Genomic DNA, 12054 nt, shown 5'->3' on the forward strand with positions numbered 1-12054 from the left:
GCATCTTGCCTGTGCCGCATGGCCATCGCTCATCCATATATTTATATGTACATATTCTTATTCACCCCTTTACATTTGTGTGTATAAGGTAGTTTTGTGATTTTGTTAGATTACCTGTTAGATATTACTGCATCGTCGGAACTAGAAGCCCAAGCATTTCGCTACACTCGCATTAACATCTACTAACCATGTGTATGTGACCAATACAATTTGATTCGAGTTTCTCCCTGTCTCTGGCCCACACTCCAGTACAGTAGATGGCGGTAATGCACCAAAACGTTTGATGCCAACCGCCGATAAACCCCACCAAAGAAGAAGAATAGCAGCTCGAGTCGAGAGCTCAACTCGGAACCGTCTTCCAGCGAATAATAACGTTTTACTCTTTGCTATCAGAGCTATCGTTTCCTTCGAGAAAATAAAAATGTGTATGCTATAGCTATTAATATGCTTAGGCATATCTTTAGCCTTCAGAAAAGAGACATCAGACGGACAGCTTTTTTGAGCGCTCTACGAAAAAGAAAAATATACGGGATTCCGAACGTTCGATTCATTCTGTAGCGAAACAATTGGCTACAATCTATTGTTTGATTCGGGGCGTGTTTTCAACCAAACGGATACAGTTTAGTTTACGTCAAATGTTTGGAACGTTGGTGATCGTCAACTATCACGACGTGAAATCAATCTGATTAGCAACAGTTGCTGTTGAGCGATTGCTGTCATCTCTGAAACTAGTAGGCCTACGTGCATTTGCCGACTATTTTCTGAACGCTTCAATTCATTGATCGAAAACATCATCCAGTGACGTAAAAAGTTGGTGAAAACAAGATAAGAAACACGTCATCAGACTAAAGGTCCAAATAGGGGGATTTCAGAAGTCAGAGCACATGGAATCTACAAAAGCAGGTAAAACGATCATATTCTGCTCAATACGTTTAGAAAGATGTATGTGTAGGCCTCTAGCCTATTTTAGTGTCTACAGTTTAACCGTTTGACTTTGCATCTTGATAGTGTATTTCATTAGACCACAACCTAGATTAATTATACAACTTTAACAGGCTACTTGTCAGAATTTTGAATAGTTTTGTGATGTTTTGAATTAAAACATAAGCTAAATGTATTACAGTGAACTGCTCATACATGTTAGATTTTTCTTACTGTAATGAGCCTTAATTAAAACTGTGTTAAAGTGGGTTAGGAGTGCCATTGAAGGTGTTGTTATTTTAGTATCGGTATGCTGGAACAGTGTTGCAGGTCCCTTTTCTCACATGCACGGGTCGTTAGCCATGTGCGACTCTGTATACGATCTCTCTGAATGGCTGAGGGGCGCTGTGACGTGTATACTTCCTTCTTTAAATGCTCCCTTGCGTCCTCTGGTTGGTGGAGAAGTGCTGTGACGTAAATATTGCATAATTCTGCCAAAGATAATGCACTGCGAGTTGGTGTGGATACACGTGAAACTGCATGCAGTTATAGGGTTGCAGCAATGTAAACTGACCCAGTTTTCTACCACTGGGTTTCTCGGGAAAACATGTCCGTTCCAGGTAGGGGCGGGTTCCAAAAATGAACTTCGTCAGTCTAGTAAAATTATAATTGATTGGCCAAGAGTTTCACAACCTAATCATCTATTCATAATGTAAGTCACCCTTATTTGGAATGTGTTTTCTATGGGATTTCTTGTGCTTTATGAATGTTGAAAAGAGGGCAGCTGTGGCAATTGAGATTATTTTTGAATTTGCTGAAACTTCTGTAATCAACAAGGAACGTACAGACGACCAACTCATGAACACATCAATTACATTGACTCTGTACCGCTACCCCCTGTATATAGCCCCACTATTGTTATTTACTGCTGCTCTTTAATTATTTGTTATTCTTATCGCTTACATTTTGAGGTATTTTCTTAAAACTGCGTTGTTGGTTAAGGGCTTGTAAGTAAGCATTTCACTGTAAGGTCTACTACACCTGTTGTATTCGGCGCATGTGACAAATTACATTTAATTTATTACCATAAGGGCCACGCAACATTTGGCAGGCATTAATCGCTTGCTTCATGAAGCAATCTGGCAATGTTGGCCCTGACCCTGCTTCTTGATTGAATGACGATGAGCTTCCCTCTTGAGCCGTATGTGTGTGAGTTGAAGTGCAGCCAGTCTATTCTCCACGCACCCTGCTGAAACTGGCATTAGGTAACAGGGGTGTTATCTAACCAGAATGTAGGAAGAGAAACGAGGTCAGCCTGATCTGAAAAAGGGGGGTGATAAAACAGAGCGGTTAGACTGAGCGGGTGGTCAGCCTCTCTTCCTGGCTGAGAGCCACTCTGCACAGGGTTGCCAGGTCTATTTGACATTTCTTGCCCAAAGACAACTCAACCTGCCCACGAGGCCTAAAAACTAGCTATTTTTTTTTCTCAGCAAGATAGCTGCCACATTTAGCCAATAAACCCTTTTTCCATAACTTTATCGAGCAAATTAAGAAGGAATCTCAAATTAACTTCTAACAACCTAAGAAGGCCAGCAGCATACTACCCTTACTTCTGAAGCTAAGCAGGGTTGGTCTGTGTATGGGAGACCAGATGCTCCTGGAAGTGGTGTTGGAGGGTCAGTAGGAGGCATCCTTTCCTAGTCTAAAACAAATATCCCATAGCCCCAGGGCAGTCATTGGGGACATTGCCTTGTGTAGTAGGGTGCCATCTTTCGGGTTGGGACGTTAAACAGGTGTCCTGACTCTCTGTGGTCACTAAAGATCCCATGGCACTTATCGTAAGAGTAGGGGTGTTAACCCCGGTGACCCGGCTAAATTGCCAATCTGGCCTTCATACCATCATGGCCACCTAATCATCCCCGTCTTGGCTCATTCATGGCTCATTAATTCTTGTAAAGCACTCCCACACCATCACACCACCTCCATGCTTCACAGTTGGAATCACACCTGCGGAGATCATCCGTTCAGATACTCTCACCAAAAATCTCAAATTTGGACTCATCAGACTAAAGGACAGAATTCCACCGGTCTAAAGTCCATTGCTCGTGTTTCTTGGCCCAAGCAAGTCTCTTCTTCTTATTGGTGTCCTTTAGTAGTGGTTTCTTTGCAGCAATTCAATCATGAAGGCCTGATATACACAGTCTCCTCTGAACAGTTGATGTGGAGATGTCTGTTACTTGAACTCTGTGAAGCATTTATTTGGGATGCAATTTCTGAGGCTGGTAACTTTAATGAACTTATCCTCTGAAGCTGAAGTCTTTATTTCCTGTGGCGGTCCTCATGAGCCAGTTTCATCATAGTGCTTGATGTTTTTTGGCACTGCACTTGAAGAAGCTTTTAAATTGGGCTATCTGCTGTACACCACCCCTACCTTGTCACTACACAACTCTTTGGCTCAAACACATTAAGAAGGAAATAAATTCCACAAATGAACTTTTAGCAAGGCCAACCTGTTAATTGAAATGCATTCCAGGTGACTACCTCATGATGCTGGTTGAGAGAATGCCAGGAGTGTGCAACGCTGTCATCAAGGCAAAGGGTGGCTACTTTAAAGAATCTAAAATGTAAAATATATTTGGATTTGTTTAACACTTTTTTTTGGTTGCTATATAATTCCATATGTGTTATTTCATGGTTCATGGTTATTTATTAAATCAGTTTGCCACCTCCAGGTAAACTACACAAGTGAAACAAATGTATTTGTTGGCTACAGTGCATTGGCTACAGTGATATTGTCATTTCAACAAATTTGTTTAAAATGGTATAGAAAATGGGCATAGAAATGAATAGGCTGATTGATACAGATGCAACAGATGCAACTGTATCATTGTCCACATTTCATGTCAGTTTCATTGTGGATTTTTCCCAATAACAGAAGCACTTAATTTCCACTCATCCAGCGCTGGAGACCCAAGAACTGAGCACAGCGCGTATCCAACCCGGAAGCCAGCCGCACCAATGTGTCGGAGGCTACACCGTGCACCTGGCAACCTTGGCTGGCGCGCACTGCGCCCGGCCCGCCACAGGAGTCGCTGGTGCGCGATGAGAGAAGGAGATCCCTACCGACCAATCCCTCCCTAACCCGGACGACGCTAGGCCAATTGTGCGTCGCCCCACAGACCTCCCGGCCGGTTACGACAGAGCCTGGGCGCGAACCCAGGGACTCTGATGGCACAGCTGGCGCTGCAGTACAGCGCCCTTAACCACTGCGCCACCCGGGAGGCCCCAAGCAACTTTTTCTAATGGGCTCCAAGTGCCTAAAGTCATTTTCCTGGGCTTTGTCACCGTTATTTCGTGATGAGCATCAGTTGTAACATGTTAATGTTTTCTGGAAAAAGGGTTGGAAATGGGTGTCTCCACAATGACAATCTAAATAGCCTACCTACAACTGGTAAAAGGTTGTCACAACGCACGCTGCTCTGTCTGATCTCACTCACGAGACTCGGCTGTCTGCTGCAGTGCTCAGTCTCAACACACCCCACCCAAAATATGAATATTTTTGGACTATACGATTTCCAGATCCTTCCCTTCGGTCTGCAAAATGTTCCGAAACAACATTAATTCAAATTCCTTTCAAACACTCTCTATTTATAAGGTCATGTAAAATCATTGTTCTTTGTTCAACTTGAACCTCTGCTACCCCAGCAGCCAGCCCTATCCATAGAGATAACAGTATAATATGTGTTCTATTTAATTATATTAAATTATCAGCCTAATCATCATGTCTGTCTCTCCACTAGGGGGTGTAATAGCCTACATCAGCTCCTCCAGCCCTGAGTCATGTCATAGTGACTCAAACGACTGCTACAACTCCTCTTCCCTGCCACACAACTCCTCCCACATCTGTCGCCAGGGCAATGTGGTGGACACGCCCCTAACCACAGCAGGTCTCCCACTGGCCCATACTACAGCAAAGACCAGTGCAAAATGCAGCATTACTAGTGAGTGGGTTCTCTGCTGTGCAATAACTTGAATGTCTATTCAGTTACTATTGCAGTAATTGACCCTTGGCTTTAGGTATGAATACAATCTGTTGAATTTAATTTAAAGAGGCATTGCGTCAATCAGTGCTGATGAGATGTTTTGCATCTGTGTTTTTGCAGAAATCAACGGCCTAGTGCTGCTGTGTAAGGTGTGTGGAGATATTGCATCTGGATTCCACTATGGGGTCCATGCCTGTGAGGGCTGCAAGGTGAGAACACAGACTGAAACACACACACACACCTAATCAATGTTGTGCCTCAATGCCATAGTTAAGGTGAGAGAGCAAGGGCAATGACATAATGGGACGGTAGCCTAACAGGGTCAAACCATCAAACTCAGAATGCTTCTGCCTTATTTTTAACCACAGCCTCTCTCTCGCTCCTCTCTTAATGACCTAGTTCTGCTGTCAAAGCACTGTGAACTAGCAAGTCTCCCGACAAACTCACTCACTAGTGTGTCCATCTGTCTGTGTGTCTGTAGGGTTTCTTCCGTCGGAGCATCCAGCAGAACATCCAGTATAAGAAGTGCCTGAAGAACGAGAGCTGTGCCATCATGAGGATCAACAGGAACCGCTGCCAGCAGTGTCGCTTCAAGAAGTGTCTGCTGGTCGGCATGTCCAAGGACTGTAAGTTCCTATTACCTTCTATAACTACATCCCCTCTCCTGTCACAATAATACATGGTTTATTACCTTTCTCGTGGGTTGTCGTGGGTTACATAAATATGTAGTTGAGAGAAAAAAGTAGATGAAGAAAAGTATCGGTTTGTTCTATTTTAAACAAGGATTGACAGTATTTGGTCATTATCTGTAGACTAGCAGACCTATCAGCGAAGACCATTTTAATAGGAGGTGTTGGAGGTAATTAAAGCCTGGTGTAAACTACACGATTTAGCTGCCCGAGACAAGTTTTTGAGACCGGAGCCAAAATCCCCATATCGTTGCGTCACCGACGCTCGTTTCATGTGAAGGCTACCGATCTCGTCACCGACGCTCGTTTCATGTGAAGGCTACCGATCTCGTCTTTCAGCAGTCCCAGACATCCAATTATTTTCAAACATGTTTGATTTTATCGCCACAAAATCTGCAATGCTCTTGTAGTGCGAGATGTGAAATGACACGTTTTGAGAATGGTGATTAGTAATTACCAATGAGAGTTGGCCAGAGAAGAAGCCAGTGAGAAACGTTGTTTCACGTCACCCAGAATGTGTGTAGACTCTGTAGCAGGAGCGATAACTAATATTAGTATGTGTTTGTACTTGCCTTTAACCAAAGCCAAAGTGTCAAATTGTTACAGCTCTGAAGTTCACAATCAATGATATTAAATTCAAAATGTTTCCTAGATATTTCAACTCTATATGGCAAGTGTGAATGACTGAACATTTGAGGCTGCTTTGAGCCACAGCTCATAGCTACATTAAATCTAATCACATAATTGTTTTGGCGAGACAGCGTGGTATTGAGAATCCTCACGACAAAGTGAAGAGTCTTGTAGTGTGTGACCACCGTCTGTGCCACATTGTTAAGTGTTAGGATTTTGAAAGTGGTGTAGTGTCCACCCGGGTTAAACCTTGTCTCCTACCTCTTTCCTCTAATAGCTGTGCGTTTCGGCCGCATCCCAAAGCGTGAGAAGCAGCGAATGCTGCTAGAGATGCAGAGTGCCGTGAACAACATGATGAACAACAGCCAGCTACACAGCCAGCTCCACGGCAACACACCCCTCCCCCTGGCCAATCAGCTTCAGGTGCCGGCCTGCCCTGGGGAGCCCCGCCCCCAAGATGTTGACTCTGGTTTAGGCTCATCCTCTTCCTCCACCTCTCCCGCCGCTTCCCCCGGGTCCAGCCAATCAGAGGAGCCCAAACATCACCCAGCGTTTGCAGTCGCCATGGATACAAGCCGAAGCCCTATATCGGCATCTCCAAGTGGTTCAGACCGCGGGTCAGAGGATGGGATTGGCTCGGTGACCCAGGCCCACCAGGAGTCCTTCATGTACAATCAGAAGCAAGGTAGCCCCTCCCCCCAGTCCCAGGCTGATGCCCAGCCGACCTCCCCGGGGGAGGAGCAACGTGTCAGTGACACTGGAAAGAGGATAGAGGAGAGGAACTGGAACCAGCAGGAGGCCTGGAAGCAGAAGAACCAGAACCAGCAGAATGACCTGGCCTCATTCACAGTCACTCAGGCCCACGACCAGGCTCAGGAGAGGCCCACCAACACTGGGCCTCAGGGCCCTGACAGGCACCATTGCCAGGAGGATGACACCACCACCCCCAGCCATTGCCCCTACAGCAGAGGTACTCCCACCACCCCCACCCAGAATCACTGTCACTACAGCAGAGACCGACTGCCCAACAGTTCCCCTAGTGGCTATTTCCCAGCCTACACCCACCATGGAGGCAACAACAGCACTAGCCAGGCCACCTCCAACTCCCATGGAGGATTGACAAGACCACTGTGGAGCGGGGGCAACAGGATGCATCTGGTGAGTCCAAGATGGACAATGACTATATGATATATTATAGTTAATATAATATCTATGCTAATCTATTGTATAATATATTGATCGACTACATTTGTATAACACTCCCCAAATCATAAACTACAAATAATAGAAGTACAAGATTCGATCCCTGTGTAACACCATACTTGATCTCACACCTTCAGATTGTGTTAACATAACACAATGTATATGGGGAACTCGACTTATCCACCATTAAATAAGTATATGAATGATATGTTTCATGTACCTCCTTCTCCCCTCTCCATCCTCAGCTGTGTCCCATGAACACATCTCCCCATGTGAATCCCCATAAGTCAGGCCATGGGATCTGGGAGGAGTTCAGCCACAGTTTCACCCCGGCCGTCAGGGAGGTGGTGGAGTTTGCCAAGCGGATCCCAGGCTTTAGCGACCTCTCCCAACACGACCAGGTCAGCCTGCTCAAGGCTGGTACCTTTGAGGTGAAGACTCACTTACCTTATATTAAAACCTTTTTATTGCATTGTTTTTCTCTGTCTTCCTTCCCTAGGCTCTTCTTTTCTCCTTCTCTCCTCTACTCCTTATCCCCTTTCTCACATGTATGTGAATGAAAACAGTATTAAAAACAAACTGATATGACTCATGGAAATGCAGTTGATCCAGCCAAACTTACCTAGTGTCTGCTGTCACTTCATCAGGTGCTAGTGGTCCGTTTTGCGTCGCTGTTTGATGTGAAAGACCGCACCGTGACATTCCTGGGTGGTACCAAGTACAGCGTGGAGGCGTTACGAGCCATGGGCGCCGGCGACTTCCTGACCTCCATGATGGACTTCAGCGAAAATCTGATGGGGCTCGGCCTTAGCGAGGAGGAGATGAGCCTGTTCACCACCGTTGTCCTCATCTCTGCCGGTAGGATCATGACGTGACCTTTTAATTCATATTTCCTGCCCCTTTTAAATATACAGTGGGGCAAAAAAGTATTTAGTCAGCCACCAATTGTGCAAGTTCTCCCAATTAAAAAGATGAGGCCTGTAATTTTCATCATAGGTACACTTCAACTATAACAGACAAAATGAGAGAAAAAAATCCAGAAAATCACATTGTAGGATTTTTAATGAATTTATTTGCCAATTCTGGTGGAAAATAAGTATTTGGTCACCTACAAACAAGCAAGATTTCTGGCTCTCACAGACCTGTAACGTCGTCTTTAAGAGGCTCCTCTGTCCTCCACTCGTTACCTGTATTAATGACACCTGTTTGAACTTGTTATCAGTATAAAAGACACCTGACCACAACCTCAAACAGTCTCACTCCAAACTCCACTATGGCCAAGACCAAAGAGCTGTCAAAGGACACCAGAAACTAAATTGTAGGCCTGCACCAGGCTGGGAAGACAATCTGCAATATGTAAGCAGCTTGGTTTGAAGAAATCAACTGGGAGCAATTATTAGGAAATGCAAGACATACAAGACCACTGATAATCTCCCTCGATCTGGGGCTCCACGCAAGATCTCACCCCGTGGGGTCAAAATGATCACAAGAACGGTGAGCAAAAATCCCAGAACCACACGGGGGGACCTAGTAAATGGTCTGCAGAGAGCTGGGACCAAAGTAACAAAGCCTACCATCAGTAACACACTACGCCGCCAGGGACTCAAATCCTGCAGTGCCAGACGTGTCCCCCTGCTTAAGCCAGTACATGTCCAGGCCTGTCTGAAGTTTGATTGAGAGCATTTGGGTGATCCATAAGAAGATTGGGAGAATGTCATATGGTCAGATGAAACCAAAATATAACTTTTTGGTAACTCAACTCGTCGTGTTTGGAGGACAAAGAATGCTGAGTTGCATCCAAAGAACACCATACCTACTGTGAAGCATGGGGGTGGAAACATCATGCTTTGGGGCTGTTTTTCTGCAAAGGGACCAGGACGACTGATTTGTGTAAAGGAAAGAATGATTGGGGCCATGTATCGTGAGATTTTGAGTGAAAACCTCCTTCCATCTGCAAGGGCATTGAAGATGAAACGTGGCTGGGTCTTTCAGCATGACAATGATCCCAAACACACCGCCCGGGCGTTTCAAGGTCCTGGAGTGGCCTAGCTAGTCTCCAGATCTCAACCCCATAGAAAATCTTTGTAGGGAGTTGAAAGTCTGTGTTGCCCAGCAACAGCCCCAAAACATCACTGCTCTAGAGGAGATCTGCATGGAGGAATGGGCCAAAATACCAGCAACAGTGTGTGAAAACCTTGTGAAGACTTACAGAAAATGTTTGACCTCTGTCATTGCCAACAAAGGGTATATAACAAAGTATTGAGAAACTTTTGTTATTGACCAAATACTTATTTTCCACCATAATTTGCAAATAAATTCATTAAAAATCCTACAATGTGATTTTCTGGATTATTTTTTTCATTTTGTCTGTCATAGTTGAAGTGTACCTATGATGAAAATTACAGGCCTCTCTCATCCTTTTAAGTGGGAGAACTTGCACAATTGGTGGCTGACTAAATACTTTTTTGCCACACTGTACTTTCTTCTAGACTATAGACACTATATCCTATAGAAACAGACTTAATACTGTGAGTTGTTATGGTACTGTATGGCTCCTTACCTAGAGATTAGTGTAACTATCTAAAGTATGTTTGTTGTTTGAAAGCATGCATTGTATTATAGTGAATGTTTCCTTCCTCACTAACATCTTCTATCCAGCTTCCTGTGAATAGTAATCAGAGAAAAGTATAGGAACCAAGTCTAATAAAGTTCTACGGGGTTTTTTGTGTTCTAGATCGCTCAGGGATTGAGAACGTGAACTCTGTGGAGGCGCTTCAGGAAACTCTGATCCGGCACCTGAAGGGCCTCATCACTAAGAACCACACCAACGAGTCGGCCATATTCACCAAGCTGCTCCTCAGACTGCCCGAACTGCGCTCCCTTAATAACATGCACTCTGAGCAGCTGCTGGCCTTCAAGATCCATCACTAGACCAGAACCAAGTTCTGAACCTGGGGAGTATTCATTAGGCAGCAAATGGAACATTTACTGAGATGGGGAGGTACCACATGAACTTGCCCAATAATAAATGCTTGTTTTTTTTCCCCCCGTTGCAAAACCTTTTGCTATGGTGTGCCCTAATGAATATGACCATGGACATTGGGTCTGAGGCCTGTGGTTGTGGACCACAAAGCCCATTTCTCCACCCACCCTGACACACCTCAACCATCTACACTAATGAACTATGAACCCTGACCTCCAAGAGAACCCTCATCACGCCCCTCACTTCACGTGATCTTTTCCCTTCACAAACAAGTTGAAGTAGTCAGCAAATGTGTCAAGATCAAAGGGGAGGGAGGGGAAATACTTAAGACTTCAAAGTTATCGTACTGTAAGGCTGAAAGGCTTCTGTTGTAATAACCATGAATGCACACGTTCAGACACAAGCGGAAGATATTATGTTTCTTTGTCTTGTTTCTGTATGTCCGTGTTGTGTAGGAAGTTTGCAACTGTACAACCCTTAGAGAATAACCTTTTATAAATATTGTGTAGACGTGTATTTTTGCATCGTTGGTGCAATATGATATGTGATTTGATTATTTACACTTTTCGTTTAGGTCTTACACCATGGCTCTCCAACCCTGTTCCCAGAGAGCTACCACCTTGTAGGTTTTTGCTCCAACCTTGTTCATGGAGAGCTACGATCCTGTAGGTTTTTTCTCCAACCTCTTCCTGGAGAGCTACCATCCTGTAGGTTTTTGCTCCAACCCTCTTCCTGGAGAGCTACCATCCTGTAGGTTTTTGCTCCAACCCTCTTCCTGGAGAGCTACCATCCTGTAGGTTTTTGCTCTAACCCAACCCTAATCTAGCACACTTGATTCTAATAATTAGCTGGTTGATAAGGTGAATCAGGTTAGGTACAACTGGGGTTGGAGTGAACCTACAGGAAGGTAGCTTTCCAAGAACAGGGTTAGAGAGCTTTGTTCTACACCTTGGGTGTATTTAAAATAAACATATATATATTTATAATTGTAGGCAGACTAATCTAGAAGAATGTTGTGCGTATTGCCTGAAATGACAGGGTGATTCTAAAGGGGGTTAGGGCTCGTTAATTAAACTCCAAACCATCTAGTTGAAAGTAAACTGACAATGAATGAATGACTACAGAGGAGGTTTGTCTCCTCTCTAAACTATAGGTGTTGAATGACATTAAGGGGGATGTTGTAAAAGCATAGATGTAATCAGGGTAACCGCTGCTACGTTACCTCTGTCTCGGTGTGGCCCTATATAGTCACCTGAGGAAGGGCTTTGATTGAATGTTTATTTGTATAGAGGAATCTCTTATTTTATGCTTACGGTTTCAGCTGATGGTGCAGTGTGTGTTACACGCATATAGGAGGTTTGTTGTAAATTATGTTCTTGTAAATTATAATGTTCTTGTAAGGTTATGAACTAACTGCAGTCCATCATTGACAAACACGGTCCAGTCACTTAATTATTATAGTGTATGGTAATAGACCGCATTTGTATGATATGAGTGCAAATGGACAGGAAATCAAATGCATTGAGGTTATTCGAACTGACAAAGGTTAACGTTGGTAACCAATAAAACCTATCGACTCAACACA

The 12054-nt window shown here is 44.2% G+C and overlaps 1 protein-coding gene across 1 annotated transcript; it reads left to right on the forward strand.

Moving 5' to 3' along the window:
* The first annotated feature begins 652 nt into the window (after nt 1-652).
* On the forward strand, nt 653-12054 carry LOC139373594 (nuclear receptor subfamily 1 group D member 2-like). Its single transcript, XM_071114273.1, has 8 exons — nt 653-903; nt 4722-4922; nt 5085-5173; nt 5446-5590; nt 6561-7441; nt 7732-7917; nt 8134-8344; nt 10221-12054. Exons 1-8 carry the CDS (start codon nt 885-887, stop codon nt 10415-10417), a joined length of 1929 nt encoding a protein of 642 aa, XP_070970374.1. The 5' UTR covers nt 653-884; the 3' UTR covers nt 10418-12054.

Source organism: Oncorhynchus clarkii, chromosome 18 (genome assembly GCF_045791955.1).
Source record: "Oncorhynchus clarkii lewisi isolate Uvic-CL-2024 chromosome 18, UVic_Ocla_1.0, whole genome shotgun sequence".
Taxonomy (NCBI): Eukaryota; Metazoa; Chordata; class Actinopteri; order Salmoniformes; family Salmonidae; genus Oncorhynchus; species Oncorhynchus clarkii.

Coding starts and splice junctions, on each gene's coding strand:
- LOC139373594 (XM_071114273.1), top strand. Junction 4,923..5,084: donor TGCAAAATGCAGCATTACTA/GTGAGTGGGTTC, acceptor GTGTTTTTGCAG/AAATCAACGGCCTAGTGCTG. Junction 7,442..7,731: donor GGGGCAACAGGATGCATCTG/GTGAGTCCAAGA, acceptor CTCCATCCTCAG/CTGTGTCCCATGAACACATC.